The 19,770-nt window shown below is 40.0% G+C and overlaps 1 protein-coding gene across 7 annotated transcripts in view; it reads left to right on the top strand.

Moving 5' to 3' along the window:
* Positions 1-19,770, top strand: part of anks1ab (ankyrin repeat and sterile alpha motif domain containing 1Ab) — a 52,564-nt gene that overhangs the window by 20,937 nt on the left and 11,857 nt on the right. For 6 of the 7 annotated variants that reach the window (XR_001808419.3, XM_025004291.2, XM_017408755.3 and 3 more), the window contains 9 exons: positions 2,661-2,776; positions 8,570-8,668; positions 9,747-9,893; positions 13,377-13,484; positions 15,069-15,239; positions 17,795-17,932; positions 18,078-18,149; positions 19,005-19,088; positions 19,211-19,348. Coding sequence is in view for 6 of the 7 variants with exons in the window: in XM_025004291.2 (XP_024860059.1) it covers positions 2,661-2,776; positions 8,570-8,668; positions 9,747-9,893; positions 13,377-13,484; positions 15,069-15,239; positions 17,795-17,932; positions 18,078-18,149; positions 19,005-19,088; positions 19,211-19,348 (1,073 nt within the window). In the remaining variant the exon portion in view is untranslated. Of the gene's footprint in view, positions 1-925; positions 1,970-2,660; positions 2,777-8,569; positions 8,669-9,746; positions 9,894-13,376; positions 13,485-15,068; positions 15,240-17,794; positions 17,933-18,077; positions 18,150-19,004; positions 19,089-19,210; positions 19,349-19,770 lie in introns of those variants that run through there. The other variant, XM_017408757.3, reaches the window with a different exon arrangement.

Genomic DNA, 19,770 nt, shown 5'->3' with positions numbered 1-19,770 from the left:
ACCACCACCACCACCACCTCCAATTGGTGGTTGCATTTGTCTGTCAAATGGTGCTGTGTCTTTCTTAGCCCAAATCTATCTGAATTTTATATCATTTCCTCGTTGTTCATCCAAGCTTTTCCCTGTAAGCAGCTTCTGTTGTGCTTCAGAAATGGTTGACGTGACATGAACATCTGGAAGTGCGTAATGGAATTTGCCTCTTTACTGTCATCCTACATGACTGAGCAAAAGGAAGAAGAGACAGGACTTGAAGTGCCTTTTCTCTTCTCTTTCTTCTCTCCCCTCTTCTCTTGTTCGCATTAGAGACTGCTGACTTAAATCAATGCTGCCCTCCCTTGTCCTATCATCAAAGTAAGATGTAAATGAATTAAAGCCCTCTGGTAATAAGGAGGTGGTTTTAGAAGGATCTTTGTTTCAATACCCACCCCTCCAAAAAATGGTGTAAGGACTGAGGCTTAATATTCAAGTCATGGTCATTCTTTTTGTGGGAAAAAAGGAAAGGAACTGTGATTTTGGAGCTCTCTGTGTTTCTTGCCACTGATGATGGTGTCCTTTCCTAGTTGGCAATATCATAGGACTTCTGTGTAATTTTAATCAGTACAGTGGACGGGGCAAAAAGGGGGAAGAAGTAGAATAAGGCATGTAGGTGTTTGTTGGCGAATGAAAGAGAGGTAGACACAGGTGATGGAGAGAGTTCAAAGAGTGTGTGTGTGTGTGTGTGTGTGTGTGTGTTTGCATCTGTCTGAGAACGACAGGCAAAGAGCGAGATGGAGTGGAGGAGAGTGCAAGCCAGATAGTGTGTGTGTGTGTTTGTGGTGGGAGAAAGGCAGAGGGAGGGGAAGTGATATAGTGTGTGTGTGTGTGTGAGAGAGAGAGAGAGAGAGAGAGAGAGAGAGAGAGAGAGAGAGAGAGTGGGGGAGAGGTGGCTACGTGGAGCAGCACCCCACTTCATGAGGCGGCATACGGCAGACCTGCAGTGCGATCACACAGCATGGGAATGGGGCTATGAGAACGAGAGAAAGGAAGCAGAGGGAGACGAGAGCAAGAAGGAGGGGGGGAGTTAAAAAGAAGCGCTTGAGGGATTTGCTCGGATGAAAAGAGGAGGTTGGGGTGGGGGGATGATCAGTGAGTGTGTTGCCCGTTGTGGATGCTGGAAGGACGTGGCAGCAGCGGCTGAGGTTGAGGCAGGTCTGTGGTCTTCGGTGTTGAAGTAAGCCAACATCAGGACGTTATGCCCTGTGAGCAGTGAGGGGTATTGTGTGTCTGTGTGTGTGCGTATGTGTGTGTGTTCCTGCATCTACGCTGCCTGCATGTCTCGAACAAGCAAGGGATGCAGCAAACCTCTGCCCTGAGCACAGAGGCTGCTAGCTGTACCCAGCGAGGAGAAGAACCAGGTGGGCTTTGGATAGTAGTGGAGGGGGGCTGCTTGCCTCAGGAAGGAGCCAGCGTAACGTGCGCCGTGGTCCTGCTGTGATCCTGGCTTCACAGTCAAGAAGGCTTACCTACCGTGTGTTGGATCTGAACCTGGATTTTAACGCTCTTTGAGGGATGAGAAGCACGTTCTCTGGCAGAGCCGTGCAGACAAGCAGCCTGCTGAAGAGTGTGGATGCTGGGCAGCACCGGGAACACCAAGGACACTGAGCCTTTTCCCAAACGTCTTACCTGGAGAAAGGAATATACATGTGGATTTGATAATGAATTGAGGAGTTTGGAATGGGCACACTGTGGAAACCTTAAGCCAACGTTTCTTTGATGTAGGATTTACAATATGTCTACCTGATCGAACTCTTGTGTGGCTCTGCAGTAAGGACGGAATATGATTTAGGAAAAAATGTGTGTTCCTTGATCAAAAATAACACGAGTACCTCAACAGTACTATAGAATGCTGCTACCTTCATTGTATGAGCCTTGTCCTAGCTCTCAAAGAGGTTGACCAATGAAGCCATGGGACTCAGCCAGAGCTTTACAAGTATGTGGTGAAAACCCTGTCAAATTCATTTTGGGGGAACTAAATATATTTGTGTCACATCCTAAAGCAGATTTTAATATATATATATATATGTGTCTATAAAGACAGAAAATTTTTTAGCATATAATGTGTGATATATGAAAATGTATGACTTAGTGATAGATAATTTCTAGGCTTTTAATTTGTAGCACTGAGTACTGTCATGTTTTTGGACTAGCTAGGACTTTGTTTTCACACTTGCTCATCTGCTCACTAAAGGAATGTTTAGTGAACCTTGTTTGTTGGAAGGTGCTGTAGCGGCTCGGTCCAACAGAATTAACAAACCCAAGCTTCAGATGGGCTTCCTTCCCTGCACTACCTCCACCCTCGCCTGACATCTTCAGTCAGTCACACTAACACCAGTAACATTAGCCTAGTCAGTCCCCTAGCAGGGCCCGAGCGGTGCCTGCCTGCAGCACTTCCTTCCTACCCTCCTCCTGTGTTTGAGTTTAGCCGGGCCCCCGCCTGTACTGTGGGAGCCCCTCATCCCCAGCCTGGACCCTGTCTCCCCCTCACCCCGCCTGGTGCTGCTGCACTCGGCTCTGCCTCTGCTGGCCGAGGATGATGTGGCAATGCCATGTGTCGTCCTCTGAGTGCCGCTGCTACCGGCTGAACGGCTTCTCCCTGCTGAAGCGCTTCCCTCTCTCGGCAGATGGGGCCTGTGGTAAAGCCCTGGACCAGCCGGTGGGAGAGTGGCTGGAGCACGTGGGGCTGCCGCAGTACGAGAGCAAGTTCCTGCTCAATGGCTTTGATGACCTACGATTCATGGTGAGTCACCTGCAGCATGTCAGCTCAGGGGTCGGATCCACTTTACATCACCCTGTCTCTTCCTGTGTCAGCCCAGCTCCATTTGTCTTTTTATGTCACCACCACTCCACTCACTCACCCTCTGCTTGTCTCTTAAAGGCCCAACCCCCTTTTTTCCTCTTCCTCACGCTTTCACCCTTCCCTCATGACACTTTCCCCTCTCTCCCTAATACCGCCTCTTCAACTCTGTGCAACGCATGACCTGGCAAAGATTTATGGCTCTTCACTGAATCCTTTTAAAGTCTATGGGCTGCCATCAGTAGCAAGATAAATGACAACAAGAACCCATTAGCTTTCCCCCCCCCCAGCATTCCCCATCACCCTATCTTTTACTGCACACTCCAAAAGTTACCTCCTTCCCCAATAATAAATCCCTTTATTATTTGTCATGTGATCAGGACAATCTTCCATCGAAACAGAAAGTGGTTTACTCTAATTACAATCTGCATGGCTGCCCTGAAACACTTCTTAACTTCTCTTGAGGTTTTAATGAGACACTATTGCAGTAACTGCAGAATGGATCATTACACTGTAGCAGCATGCACTAATTATTGTCCACCACCAAGGCTGGGCGATAATGTTTTTACCTATGTCTGTATGAATGCGTGTGTGTGTCTGTTAGCAAAATATCTCATGAAACACTGGAAAGTAGTCATTGATTATACATCTACAACTTTTGGATTCAACCCAATTCAAGATGGCTGTTGCAGTTAATCAAAATAAGTCAAAAATGATTAGAATTTAGTCATTTTTACAGATATCCAGCTAAAATTTAGTGTGGTCGTAGTTCAGAGTCGTTCATGATACATACTCTTAGTGCTACACATTGCACAACATCTTTGCTTAAAACTTTAGTGATTAACTTTCAAAGTCAACATTGTCTGTCTGTTAAAATATATCATAAACCACTGGGCAGATTTAAATAAAACTTTCAAGTAATCATTAGACGTAGCTGATCAACATTTGGAGTCAACCCAATTCAAGATGGCTGCCATGGCTAATCAACCTGAGCCAACACAAAAATGGCTACAACTCAGTCAAATTTATTAATGTTCAGCTGAAGTTTGATCTGGTAGAAACTGGATTTCATCCTGAACACATAGCCTGAGTAGTAACACAACATAGCAATAATTTTGTCATTTCTCAGTTTAAGATGATCCTAAACTAAAACTCTGGGATAAAAGGCAGAAAGGAATGCTTGGTCTTTAATTTTGTATTTAAAGATGCTCACATATAGTAGAATGATGTTTAAAAGCACACTTTGGTTTATTTAGTTCTAAATTTCTTATTTAGTCAGGAAATAAATGATCAAAAGATACATAATTTTTATAACATGATGGTTAAATAATGATTACTACATATATCTCCTTTTCTTTCAGATGTTCCCTTTTCAGGGGGTTGCCACAGCAATTCATCCTCCTCCACACACACACACATATATATATATATATATATATATATATATATATATATATATATATATATATATATATATATATATATATGTAGATATATGTATTTAAGTGTATATAATTTTTTATTTATTTTTACAGGCTGACACAGTTTTCATACGTGGTTTGAAGTCTTTTTTTTTAGAATTATGTCAGATTTCATTTGAATATTTTCATTCAGCTGCAACACAAAAGGATGTTCACAATCTGACTAAAAGCCTTATCATGTTTCCCGTAAAGAACATTGCAGGGAAACATGATAGTGCAATTGTCAGGGTCTGTTGAAAACATCATTAGATTTTCTGTCCTTCGGTCATGTTTCTCTGAATACAAGGTTGTACGATATAAAAAAGTAGGTCCGGTGGGTAAATTTGGACATTTCTCAGACCACAGAGCTGTATTTGAACCAGGGGCTATGTGTTACATCTTTTTGTCACAGCTGAGCTCGGTTAACTGAGATCAGTGAGCTCTGAGGAGAAAGGGGGTCTTTTCACAAAACGTTCAGGCTGAGAAACGTTAGCCTCACTTTGTGGAAAAGCATTAGATGATTGTTATCAAGGGAGTTCTCATGATCATGTGATCGCTGGTCTACAACTTAAAAAAAAGGTCAAGTTTTTCTATGGACAATTTCTTTAGCCATCAGGGTAACCAAAGCCAAAAAACAACACAGATTTTTTACATTTCTGAACCAAAATGTATTTTTTATTTAAGAAAATATAACAATAATGGCTTAACTTAAATAAATGTATATTTACCAACTCTTAGAGGAACTTGTACACTTAAAAATAACACATAGTAGAACGAGCTCACTTCAAAAAAACTACAGTAAATTGTGGACTACAGTGAGCTGGTTGTAGCATCTTCTTTTTCTTACTTGGTAATTGATTAAGTATGTACAGGCATGGTTGATTGCTGATTTTTTAAAATGTCAATATCAGCCGAATAATCGGCCTATTTCTAGCAGACAACATACAAGATTTATACTGATGTGTTCAGATGATGACAAGCCTACAAGAGTCATGCGTCACTGGGTCTGTTCCAGGAAAAGATCTTTGGCTCACTGATCGATCCGTTATCCATTACCCAGCTTTAATGCCATCTTACTGGTATTGACGTATACAATGAGTCCAAAGATATATTTAGGATAACTTACAAAGTGTCCACCAGGGAACAATAAGAAGTCCCGGTTTAAAATATAATCTGAACGGTATGATTGTGCTGTTACTGTACGTTTTGTTCCCAAATCGTGCTGTTCCCAAATCTAAAATCATTTTAACTGACTGCCTGTGGCTTCATGTGAGGGAACATGAGATGACCTGTCGCTCAGGACTGAGTAAAGAAATTCAATCAACTCTTAAAAACTGATGTTTATGGTTAAACCGACAAGCAAATTACATTGGATGTGAACCCATTACACCCTTATAGCTAATGTGAGGCCTGAAACACATTCTGAACTAATATATTAAATCCCCACAGTTAAATAGTTATATAATATATGGCTTAAAATGTGGATCTATCTATCTATCTATCTATCTATCTATCTATCTATCTATCTATCTATCTATCTATCTATCTATCTATCTATCTATCTATCTATCTATCTATCTATCTATCTATCTATCTATCTATCTATCTATCTATCTATCTATCTATCTATCTATCTATCTATCTATCCCAATGGTTAACCTTTTCACAATATAAAACCATTTTATTTTATTGTGCATATAAATTCTATAAAACAGCAGTTTAGTTTTGTTACCACTTTATAAAATTATTAGAGACGTGCAGAAATCATGTTAATCAGATTTGACCACAATAAAGTAGTTTAGGTGCTTCTGAAGCTGCCATAACCCCGGTAACACTACACAGAAAAGTGGGTAAAAAAATGAATGGATTGATGGTGTTGATATGTTGATCAAAATGAAAATAAAATCTACAGTAAATATAAATAAAATTAAAAAAGAGAAGTCTAATTTTGTCTGGCAGGCCTTGAGAGTCCACGCTTATGAAGACTTTTGGGGAAAATAAATTGGTGCGCTCTATAGGCCATCCAGTATTCACGTGTTCATGCTCATGCCACAACTAATGTGTCTGTTTAACTTGACACATCAGAGAGATAAATCATTAGGCTCACAGGACAAATTACCTATTCAAAGATGTGGAGGTTGCAAACAAGAGAAAGGTCAGAGTAGTCAGGCAGGCACTGTGAATGTTTAATACTGTGCCCTTTTGGATTGTGCTAGACTTGCTTCAGATGTGATCAATCAGAACTCATTTGTGGGACTCACAAAGCGATCAGTAGAGGGCAGCACTGTGGCTCATTTTCACTTCAGGTTTGTTCAAATTCATTTGGGAAGCCAAAGAGCGATTTATTGTCAGAACAAGCTCACTGTTCTCCTGTTATTTTGGCAGACAGATGGACAAACAAAGCACTGACCGAGATCCACCTCCAAGTTGATTCAGTTAACATTTGAAAGCCCAGAGGTAAATAAAAACTCGCTTCAGTGTAACTTTGAAGCAAGCAAGCCTTACTGTACCTGCAGACCACGGCTGTCAGAAATGAAGATATACTGTGAGGTTGTTTCTGTGTACCCACCCATCAGGGCCAGAGAGCAGGCGTTTATATGAGTCTGCACGGCTCTCTGCATGTGATGATTGCTCTTAGATGTGGCTTTTGAGGGATCATAAATAATGAACAGCCGTGTGCCCATTCTCATAATTTTTACACGACGATTATCATTTTGTGCTCTTTTCATCCTATCAGAAGTGGGGCGCCCGTGGCTTTTATTCTCTCTGCCCTTACATTTTATCTCAGTCCAAAAAGAAAAATCCCTCATAATTTCCTCCTTTTTTGTTGTAGCGTTATGCTTTGTGGCTCTAATTCCCAAACAAACGTGGCGACGAGGCAAACTGTCTAGTGTAGAGCATCTTAGAAGTTACCCATCCTGCATTTACATTGCATCTCTGCAGCATTAATATTGCATCAGACTCTGCAGCCCTTTCTCTTTCAGATGGCATAATGTGGAACTGAACATACATATTGTAACACATAAACCTACTTTTCCACACCAGTTCACTGTTAATGCCCACTGAGTCTTGAAAAAGGAGCAAAAATTTGATTTTCTAAACAATTCCTCTGAGGGGCAGACCAATAGAGCAATTCTAATTCAGTGCTGCCCTAACCGAGTGCATTTAGTGAGATGAAGGACTTCTTCCATGGCTACATCTGCAAGTCGTATCCGATTAAATCAAGCTACCATAGCTCATAAGCTATGTAAGAACTGAACCATACATTCCCGTCACATGTTTCAAATGCAGCATGAAATAATAAGTTTGCAGAGTCTCCCGAGGCATTATCAAACTTCAAACTGTGTTAATAAAAGTGGAGAATCTATTTTTGGGCCACCCTTACGTCCGACCCTACTTCATTCTGACCTTTATTCCAGCGATCAGTGAGTAATCTCCTGACTGCACCCTGATGCAAGCCTGTGGATACTGCTGCATTGTGCTCCGAAATCAATCCAGTGAAAGCAAGACTGAGTAAAGACTACAGAACATTTTAACATTCTTGGCCAGCGAGAATCAATCTGCAGCAGTCCACGGGGGAAAACATTTAGCTCCTCATCTTCATGGCCGTCCTTGTGCTTTTATCCCAGCTCACAAAAGAAAAAAGAGAAATGACAAAATGGTTGGAGCTCTGATTGAATGTGAATATTAACATGAAACAGACAAAAATCTGCTTTGCACTCAAGATTTCCGGATTCGGAGGACAATTATTGCACATCGTTTCCATGTCCTGAATCAGGCTTCAGCTGTTAAACAAACGTATGTAGTTTTTGTGTCCCACAAAGACACGCAGCAGCAGAGACGTCCTGTAGCTGCTGCTGCTGCTGCTGCTGCTGTGGAGTCTTTGTTCCCCCTAAGTCGCACCAGATTAGATTGATTACTCTTGGCGTGCACAATTTATTTGACTTCATTGTCCTCCCACTCACTTGTTAGTGCTCGTGTCAGAGATGTGCATATTCTGCAAGTGTGCATGTGGTGTGTGTACCCTCCTCAGTTAAGCCATGACCGATATTATTGACCTGATTGGATATTTTCTGAGCAAATGCTGTGTGCATAATGTTTGAATGTGATATACAACACGACAAATGTCAGATTCTTCCCATACGTTATGGTTCTGCTTTACATAATGTTCATTTGTCTGTGAGTGGTCGCTTGTCTGGATGTTTCGTTTACTTTGTGTGTGTGTGTGTGTGAATGAGTTTATTTGCATGTTTCTCTCATGTTTGTGCACACGCAGGGAAGTAACGTGATGGAGGACCAAGATCTAAGAGACATTGGCATCACTGACCCAGGACACAGAAAGAAAATCCTCCACGCGGCTCGCAGCTTGCCCAAGGTACTTAACACCATGACCTATCCCTGACACCGAGGAAGAAAAACGTCTGATAGTGTATCAGTTAAAAAAAAGGGGGAAAGATGTGCTTTATATGAATATTTGATAAGCTAAAATGAGATAATTAAAGAAAGAGAAGAGTTCAGACTCTGGAAAAAAAAAAGCAAAAGTTGCATTGCTCTCTTCAGCCGTGGTTCTTCAAAGTGGAAATGACAACATTCTGGACACATAAACCCTTTAAAGAAACAAACCGAGGTGAAAACAAAGCAGAAATACTTGAAGGTATTTGTGTTGCTTTGATAAAAACTGAACTCAAATGAGCATTATTTCCTTGTGAATAAAGACGTTTGTGCAGCTTTTAGATGTCCCAATGGGCCTATTTAATCATTTTCAATTAGTGGAAACTATCTTTGTGCTCAGTTAATAAGATTTTCAGATAAACTGTAGTATTTTTGAGAACTTCTTTGTAAAACATAAGATTAAAAACTAAAGGTACACGGAGTGGGAGGCTTAGATTTAGTCATTTAATTAATATATTTTAAAGAAGAATGAATTGATTGACAGATGGATGAAAAGAACTGTTGTTTTTGGTCACACGTGTTAGATTTTTTGTTTGTCTTTTTTAAGTTTTGTTGCTGTAAAGCACAAGTGTGTTACAGTCCACTGTATGAAAGGTGCTTTATAAATAAAGTTTGATTGATTAATTGACATTACAGTGTTTGCGTTGCTCCACTAATTGTGGCTGCTGGACATATCCTGCCGCTGATCAGCTGAGTCTGCCAGAAGTCAGCCCATTTCTCTAACAAACAGTCCGTCCTCTGTGTATTTTGGCCCATGCAGATATTCTTTAATCTGTACATAAAAAAGGCACACTGACTTTGCTTTTATGACGGCTCAGTTATACTGTCTGTAGCTGTTGTTTTGGGATTACATTGGGGAAACAACAAGTCATGGCTGATCAGCAGCAGGATACGGTTTGTAGGAATACAACTCCTCTTTAATAAACTCAAACACTCTCTTTAGGTCCTTACTTTGGTCTGATGTCACTTTTTGCTGATGCATGTGTCTCGTCTGCCTGTAGATAAAACCGCTGGGCTGTGATGGCAGCACATCTCTCTCCTCTTGGTTGGACGGCCTCGGCCTGCATGAATATCTGCCCAACTTTCTTTCAAATGGTTACCGGACTCTGGAGTGTGTGAAGAATCTGTGGGAGCTGGAGATCGTCAATGTAAGAATCTGTGGATTATTTAACCTGGGTTAAATGGACGTGGATTGGCAGCTTAAATATTGAAGTAATGGAATAATTTATATAAACCTGATTTCTAAATCACTGAGTAATTACTAGATAACTAACAGATTACAAAAAACCAAGGGTGTAAACTGGTGAGTGATGACAAGAAATGTCTAATTTGGTTTTATTTTGTGGAAACAGTGTGGTATTTCATGATCTGGAATTACAAAAGACTGTTGATGCAATAGAGAAATGGGTGTTGCATTTTTCACCATGTGTGCAGATACTGACATTGTGTGTGTGGTTTGGAAACAGCCATGCTTTTTTAAGAGCCTCTCATAAATCAGAGTGTTCAGAATATGGAGGTAAATATCTATTACAGCTACAGTTATCCCCAAATTGAAAGCAATCTTTTTTTAGTGTAAGTTTTGCTTTTGGCCACTAAAAATTATTCATGAGGAACGTTTCTCCGGGGATGCCTAATCGCTTTGTGTGCTGAGGGTTTAAAAGCGGTCATAATTGTGTTTGTAAGAGTCACAAATCAAATTTGTTAAAAAGTTCTGGGACAAAACTTTTGCTCTTTTGGTTTGAGAATGCTTCCCATCAGCTAAATAACATTACATCCACTAAAAGTAGTATCTCACTGGGCTGAGACTGTAGTTGGTGAACGGCATTCACCATTCTGGAGGGCGTCTCCAGAATGACTTGTGACCTTTGCAGGGTTTTTGGTCTCCTGGCATGGGTCGCAGAGATCTGCAGTCCTGTCTCTTGAGTTTTGAGCAGGTTCTAAAAATTGTGCAACGAGTTGTTCTTTTGCAAAAGTCACGAGGTCATCGTGAGCGTCTCCAACCTGTCTCAAAAGTACCAGAGCTGTAGTTTGACTCCTGCACAGGAGCTCTTCTCTGGCAGAAAACATCCAAAGCATTTCATATCATTTATTTGCTCAAGAGGAACATTGTATATTGATGAACATTACAAATAATAAAAAATGTAAATGATTTCGGTTGTTAGTTCCTCTGACTTAAGGCTGTATAACCGAGGAGAACGTGAGCAGGAAGATGTCAAAAGTTCAGGTCTAAAAGCCCTGTTGATGATAAATGTTAATTGTTTAAAAACAGGTCCAAATCCACCTGTCTTCATTTCGAAAGTGTACTCCAGTAGATTAAATCATAAATGTGGGCACAGCTGCCAAGGTTGGTACAAAATGAGCAAAGGCGGGTATGATGTGGGCTGAGGTGGGAAACAAAATATTCACATGTGCAAAACCAAGAATGCAGTTTTGCCAGCCATCCAGAAAAAACAAAACTGTGATTTTTCAAAACTGGCCATGCATAACGCAGCCTCACAGCTCGCAGATCACTTGGTCACTAACATTCAGAATTCAGTGACAACAGAAAATTTTATATTTTCTCAAGATTTGGAGTCACCAGTTAGTCTCTCAACAGTCGCAGCCCAGTGAGAAGCCACCGTTCAGTCAGGACATGGACAAAGAATATTTTGTTGTGTCTGGGATTAATACATTGTTTGAGTCATGGCTTCCTCCCACAAAGGTTTTTAGACTGACCAAATCAGAGCCTTTGTTGTCTTATCTGAACCTTTTTTAGTACTTTTTGCATGACCCAAGGTTTAGGTTGGTGTAGTGTCAAAAGTAACGTCCACATAAATGATGTGAAGCAAATATTCCCACTGGAACACTGCCTGATAAAAATGTGAATTGTTACTCAATGTAGGCGTGAGCAGTCATAATGTTATGGCTGATTGTGTTGCTTCCATATTGTGCTAATTTCAAACTATATTTAATGGAGTATTTTTAAAAGATAGTTTCTTTTTTTAAGTATTTGTTTTGGGCTACTAAATACATTTGCTAAACTCTAGTATGTTCTTATTGTGAAATCAAATGTGGTAATAAGTAAACTTTAAATGTTTGCAACAGTGGCCATGCCCAGTTTCCATCGCTGACTAAGTGCCATACAAAATGCAGGCAACCACAAAGAAGAACCAAAATGTGCGCTGTGCAATCAAAGAGCAGTGAAGGAGCTGAGAATGAGACTTCTTAATAGAATTCAGAAATATATAGCTCATATTTGTGAGTCTGGTTGCACTAAATGCTAAGATAGTGGTGATAAAACAGCAGAAACAGCTGCAGCAGCAGCCAATGCAGTGTGTGAGGGATGGTGTCCAGCAGACTGCGATGCAGAAAGATGGGGGTCTGAGTGCAAGGCACATTACTCTCAGCATGCAGAGCAGCAGAACTGCCTCTGAGCGTCTTGGCAGAACTCACTTTGCCCATTACATTTCCTACATCCTCTTCAGCATATTACAGCAAATGGCATTGAGCTGCATGATGATCTATGGGTTTGGTTACGTGCCCAAATAATCCCAAGGTTCCTTTCGCAAGCCTTGAATATGTTAGTCTCACTGGGGTTTTGTGCATGATTAGTATAAAAAACCATCACCAGAAAGCTAACAGACAGGCCAGTTTCCTCTTCTGCCTCTAACTCTCACTGAATAAGTAATTGAACTCATCAGACAAAGAATTATATGAGCCTGTTCTGGAAAATTTTGTACCAGGAACATAATTGCAAATGTAACATTAATCACTCAGCATCCACCCTTTGTGGATGAGCATGAATGTTAATAGCCAATTATGCAAATTTATAGTATTAGGATGATGGGTTTTGACGACATAAAATTAACCTATGCTTCCTCCTGTGAGGGTTTTAGGCACAAGAGCAGATGTGGTCTGTTGTAAGTGCTTTAATAAGACAGAGATTCTGCAGATCATTTTTTTTGTATTGTGTTATAATATCATGAATTACAGCATATATTTCACCGATGATAAAAACAATGGATTTGTGTGTCCTACATATTGGCCTCACTGAGTTACTGTCCTGTAACAGTGGTCTTCAATTAAAATTGAGCAAGGAAGAAATTTTTCTCTAGAAAATCTCTCAAGAAAATCATGGGTCAGATAGGAATATTATCATAAATGCTAGAAAAGCTCAATCATCTAAAATAAATTACATGAAATACAGGAAACCATGTAAGTACAAATATATGTGTACATATTTTCTAAAAAAAAACATTTCATTCTACTGAAATTCAACAACCGAGCGTGGTCCAGATAAGACTTGATTTGTGTCCCGATCTGGACCGTGGTCTGCCATTTGAGGACCCCTATCCTATAAGTCTGGGAGGTTCTGTCTATTTTTGAAGCTCAACATCTAAAACCAGCTCGTGAATTATAGAGTGTCCCAAGAAGGACACAGTGTTGTACTTTAGGCTTACAGCAAAACAGATTGGGGCTGAATTATTGACGAGAGTCACTTCTGTTTGGCTGCCAGTGAAGGGAACATGCCATCAGCTCTGTCAGTGTATTTTGGATGTATCTCTGTTAGCATTGTCTGGATAAATTCTTCTGCATGACTTATTTACATGACAGTGGGATGCAACTTCTCATTCTGATGTCATCCTCTCCAGGTTATTAAAATCTGCGCTTTAGGTCACAGGAAGAGGATCATTGCCTCATTAGCAGAACGACCCTATGAGGAGGCTCCCTCCAAATCCCGTCGACTGTCCCCAATTTTGGTAAGACCGAGGATTTATTATCGATGTTGATTTTGCCCATGCCTATGTGTGTTTGTTCGACTGTCTGCTACCAAAATATCTCAAGAACCATTGGATGGATTTTAAAGAAAAAAATGCTGAAAGTAATCAGATGTACATTTACAACTGACTAACTTTTGGAGTCAAGCCCGTTCAAGATGGCTGCCACAGCCACCTGACCTTGAAAAATTAAATTAAAGACACTGAGCTAAAGTTTCGGTGTGATTGTAGTTGAGATTCACGACACATACTGTGAGCATCGTACAGTGGTGCATGAGATTCTTCATAATGTTTAATTTAATGGTTACAACGTCGTCATTTCTCAATAAAAAAAAGGGTCTTAATTTAAAATTGGAATTGAAGATGACGGTCGATATGCATTGATGCCAGACCTTTAAGTACACATGCTTCAATGCACGGGTGTTGATTTGGCGAACGCGGCTTAATATTTGCTCTGTATAACTTTATGAAACATGAAGCACTTAACGGCACTAAGACTGCAGCAGTGTCAGTGCTCCTTTTAACCAATGATGTGCAGAAATACGCTGTCAACCCTAATTAGGTTGATGCATTAGATATGCTTAATGTGCACAATTAGAAGGGTAGCTCTGCTCATGTTCTCTGGATAACCTTTAATTAGTGTCACTAAATTTCGCAGAAGTGTTTTTTTTAACTGAATCACATTTGTTAATTTGTGTTGATACATTTCATCGGAGGTTTAGCCTAAGCGTACAGTTAAACAACATGACACAGCAAGCTGTAATTCCATGGCACAATCCCTTTTTGTGTGAAAACGGATTCTCTTCTTTCTTGAAGAGATGTCTAAGTTTAGAATGTGGTTGGATATTATACCCACATCGAGAGAAATTGCATTTTCTGTGAAAATGCAGTGTGAACGCTGAGCTAAAACCTGTGGGAAAAAAATACAGCAAACCAGGAGCTGAAAGCTAGAATAAGCAAAAACAGTAGCTGAAAGCTAAGTTAGCAAAACAGCAGATAAACACTACAACCAAAGAACAGGAGCTAAAAGCTAAAATGAAGCAATTAAACTGTGCTAAATTTCGATGAGGAAAAAAATAAAATAAAGTTAAAGACTTCAGCTTTTTTTTCTGTATTTTAACCATTCATATATTAAAACATTCAGCGTATTCAGGACATAGACTTTTAGTTTTTTTTCTTTACTTTTTTACTTTATTCCCAAATATTTTTCTCATTAAAATGGATTTTTTTTAAATCCTCTTCAAATTTTACTTCAGCATACTTGCTTAGTTTCTAGCTTTTAGCTACTGTTTTTCTAATGTTGGTTTCTTGCTACTGTTAGCTTTCAGCTGCTGTTCTGCTAATGTTTTCTTTTAGCTACTGTTTTAATTTTGCATCCTTTCAGCACCCATCACTCCTGCTCTTCCTCTGGTAAAACACTCAGAGCTGATTTCCCAGGCAGATTAAACGGCTGTAAAGCAGCCGATGTTCTCTGAGGAAGAGCCTCTTTTGTTAGGAATTATAAGCTTGGATGTAGATCAGGAGAAGCAGTGCTGCCAAACCATTAATCTGCTTTGTGTGTGACAGTTCCACGACCTCCTGTCCCAGACCACATCGCCCCTCAGTCAGTTGGACCCCTACACCAGTCGCTCCATGGACATGCTCCTCCCCCTGACCGAGTCGGACCGGAGGCGGAGGGCACTCGACCAGGACTGCAGCGTTTCTCTGAGATCCTATAATGAGAGGCCGCGCTCCGTAGTGAGTCTAACCTTCTTACACTCTGATTGTTGTGAAGGAAACCGTCCACTGTGATTTATTTTCAGCAAATTAAAGGCATATAATTAAATAAGGATGCTGCACATTTGCTGTTCTTCTCAGAGATAGAGCTGTTGTGTTCATGCACAGTTGAACATTGGTATAATTAGTGGGCAGACTCACTCAGCCAGAGTTTAATTTTACTATAAGCTGTGGGTAAATTAGAGGAGTGTTTAGTTTTGCCCAAAGAACGTTGATTTTTCATCTTTCTTTTCTATAGAGGGCTTTGATTCATCGGGTTTGTCAAACAGATACGCTTCTGTTAATGTTTTGTTCAATTATCGGCATGCATTTAATAAAAAAAAAAATCATAAAGTCTTACCACTGCATCCTTGTATGAAAAAAAACAACAACCTGCAACTCAACATATTAAAGATATTCTTAAGTTTACCAGGCCTCGCTCAGTCAATCGTTCCTTAGGGCTGGCTGATTTGGATGAATTCATTCAAATTTCATTATGTCAGAACATGAAAATACATCAGACAAAATAAACAGACTTTTAGTGCAATGAACTGTTCCAAAGGTTTGCCTCGCATTAGTCAAAAAGTCCTACTGAAACAGGGAATGACCAATTTATGTATGACTTCTTGCTTTCTTTCTTTCTTTCCTTTTTTTGGATTCGAATAGAGCCATTTAACATCACTTAAAGTCAAAACATGGCTCGATTTAATTCTAATCCTTCCCTACAGCTGTTTTAAATCTTCATAGACTGTCATGAATTTCTTGGGTTGTTTTGTGTTCGAATGAACCAAGAATAACTCTGTGAAAGGTCAAACTGAGACTCAAACAGTCGAGCTGCCATGTCTGGTTTGTGACTCACTGAAGCCAAAATGAAAACGCTGAAGAGCGTCCACACAATTAAAGGCCTAGCATTCTTTGAAGGAATACACATCGCCCTCCGCCTTTCATACCAGACTTTTAGACTAAAATCATCTTACGCTGAGAAATGATGGCGTTGTAGCCGTTTTGGTCAAACCTTGTAGATCGGGGGTGGCCAGTCCTGGTCCTCGAGGGCCACCATCCTGCATGTTTTCCTTGTTTCCCTGCTCCAACACACCTGATTCAGTGGTTAAATTACCTCTTCTTGTTCTGCAGAAGCCTGTTAATCACTCATTAATTTAAATCAGATGTGTTGGAACAGAGAAACAAGTAAAACATGCAGGATAGTGGCCCTCAAGGACCAGGATTGGCCACCCCTGTTGCAGATGATGTTGTTTACAACCTCACGAGATGTGTTAGCGCTTAAGTTAGTGTTGAGAATGACTCTCTGCTACTACCACACCAAATTTTAGCTCCACACATATAAAAATGGCTGAATTATAGCCATTATTGGCTCCTAAGTTTGCTTAGTTGTGGCGGCCATCTTGATTGGGGTTAACTCCAAAAAGCAGTCAGTTACAGATGTACATTTAATGACTGCCTCTGAGAGTTTCACTGGTTTATAAGATATTTTACTAACATTACAGACAAACCAACACACACACAGACGTGTGCAAAAACCTCATTTGCCTTTTGCTTTCGGCGGTGGATGATTAAAATAAAAAGATGATGTTGGACTGTTCAGTGAGGGTGACATGTTAAATCAATACATTTCCTACGGCCTTAGCGTGTTATTATCATAAGTACATTTTACTCTGACAAGTGATTTATGAAAGAGCTGAGCACATCCTGCACTGACCTAAAGGCACCACTCGCATAAATATTTATAAGCCCACTAGCATATCAAAAACGAATTACTATAAAGTGCTGACCAGGCAGACTTCCAGTGCTTTCACACTAATATACAGCAGTTAGAAGTCTTTTACCTCACCAATTCGACAGAGACACACACATTAGTATCTGGAGTCAAAAAGGCTACAAATCTGCCTCAAATCTTTTACCCAAAGCTTCTTGTCGCTCTATTTTACTTGTACAAGTCAAGATGTACAGACGCAGGATGAATTTGTTGGTACCCATCGTAATACAATAAAAAAATAAAATAAAACACGCAATTTTGGGACTGGCCATCAGTCTCAGAAACTTTGGGGCTTGTCAACATGCATTTGGTCAAATTCCTGTCCGGCTTTTTTTTGTTTTCCTGCCAATATTGGAGCTCTCCTGGGTCTTCTTCCATGAAGCCCATTATGATTCAAAATGTGACGGATGGTGCGATCAGAAAGTGACTTACCTTTACCTTGAAGCACAGCTTGAATGTTTTGTTTTTGATGATTTCCTTGGATCAATTTTTACCATCTGCACTAACCGTCTGAACAACCTCGGGTTGCATTTCCTCTTGTGTCCACATCCTGGGAGGTTGGCCACAGCTCCGCAAACCTTATACTGTTTAATATTATTGTCAGCTGTGGTCAGAGGAACATGAGGCTGCTTAAAGATGGCTTTGTAGCCTTTACCTTTAACGTAGATATCTATAATCCTCTTTCTGAGCTCTAAAGATTACCTCAAATGTATCCACGTTTGTAGATACTTTTAAAAAGGGTTCTGACTTTGCATCTCTGCAGGATAGACACAGTGAACGACACAAAGAGTCCCGTTTAAACCTCCGGCCACCGAGCCACTCTGCCACGTACGCCACCGTGTCCGCCTGGCACCACCAGCCTGAGAAACTCATCCTGGACTCCTGCAGGTACGAGGCAACAGTAAGTATCATTTACTGTCTTCTGCACACAAGTAGAACTATAGTCTCTACTTTCTAAAATTAGTTCAGAATGTTTAAATCTAATGACAACAATATGTTGATCTAAATGATGACTTTGCATTCTGAGTTCTGATTCTTTCTCCCAGTACCTAGGGTCAATGATAATCAGGGATCTACGAGGGATTGAATCCACACAAGATGCCTGCGCTAAAATTAGAGTGAGTACTTATGAAAACCTTAGATATTGTCTAGGGCTTTACAAGAGATTGAAAACCTATCATCGCTGCAATAACATTTAAATTGCAATGCAATGTCAGTATCATGAAGGACTGCAATAAATCTCATGGGACAAACTGCCGGCAATCAGACGGCCTCCCCACTGTCCTAAATGTCCACATCTGATTTAAATGAGAGTGTGGCTGAAATCTTAAATCTCATGGAGAGTGTTGAGAGAAGGGACAGAGAGGAGCGAGGAAAATGTGGGTTTATTGTAACTGATGTTGTCGTCGCAATATTGCATGCAATTCCATGTGCTCCTAATTGTTCAGTCTGTGTTCACACTTTTGTTTTCCTGTTCAGAATTTCTTCCATACAATTTTTTAAACAAACTAATTCCTCATACTTTGTGCTATTTTAACCATTCACATATCGAATCATTCGGCTTGATAGGGAATAGTCTGCTATGACTTTTAGTATTTGTCACTTTTATGCTTTTTGAATTGTTTAACTTTATTTACAAATATTTTCCCAATAGAAATACATTAAAAGTTCTTCGGTTTGTTATGCAGTTTCTCTAGTAAAGTGTTTCTTCTTTTGACCTGTAGAAAACAAGCATGAATTGGTGGATTACAGCAAAAATTAAATCCAGGAAAAATAAATATGAAACAAAATTGCTATCAAAGTTTAACTATTTGTAATATGCCACCTATCTTACTGTCTGCTCAGTCAATTCTTTACTGTATAAATAGAATATTTCATTTTCTTCCATCAGTATTTGTTTTCCCTTTGTACATGTTTTTGACTGGACTTTGTTATGAGACAATATTCTGTTTTTTATTTATTTATTATTCCAGAAATCAAAGGACTCAAAAAAAGGTCCAGTTGTCATATTGTCCATCACCTATAGAGGTGTCAAGTTCATTGACGCAGCCACAAAGGTAAAGTGATGTTTGCGTCTCCGAGCTCATTTAACAGGTCATCTCAAACATAGAAGTCAACTTTTTTTAAGTGTTTTTCAGCAGCTGATTTGTAATTTAACTTTCACTTCTGTCTCCAACAGACTATAGTTGCAGAGCATGAAATCAGAAACATTTCATGTGCCGCCCAAGACCCGGATGATCTGTGCACGTTTGCTTACATTACCAAGGATTCGAAGAGTGGCCACCACTTCTGTCACGTCTTCAGCACTGTGGAAGTGGTGCGTAATGAAACATTTATCAAAGTGGGAGAGAAATGAGGAAACCTGAGTAGCTGTTTGTCGTTTTATAAGAAAATGAGTTTTAAAAAGTCAATGTCCTGTGCAATCATGGGTTAAGTGCATGTGTGTGTGTTCATTTGACGACAAAGTAGCAAAATATTATACAAATCATAAGAAGGATTTTAATGAAGCTCTCAGAAAGTACTCATTGGATGTACATCTACAGCTGATTAGTCACTCTAATTCAAGATGGCTACCACAGCAAATCAAAATATGGTGTCCAGGTAATAGTGGCAAGCACAAAAATGGTTATAACTCAGTCAGGTTTACAGATATTGAGCTAAAATGTGATGTGGTAGTAGCCTCAGCAAACACTCTGAGTGTGAACATGTCACGAGATCTCACAGATTGAAAGAGATTGC

The sequence above is a fragment of the Kryptolebias marmoratus genome, linkage group LG4, assembly GCF_001649575.2.
Source record: "Kryptolebias marmoratus isolate JLee-2015 linkage group LG4, ASM164957v2, whole genome shotgun sequence".
NCBI lineage: Eukaryota > Metazoa > Chordata > Actinopteri > Cyprinodontiformes > Rivulidae > Kryptolebias > Kryptolebias marmoratus.
This window is presented reverse-complemented; position numbering and strand designations above follow the sequence as displayed.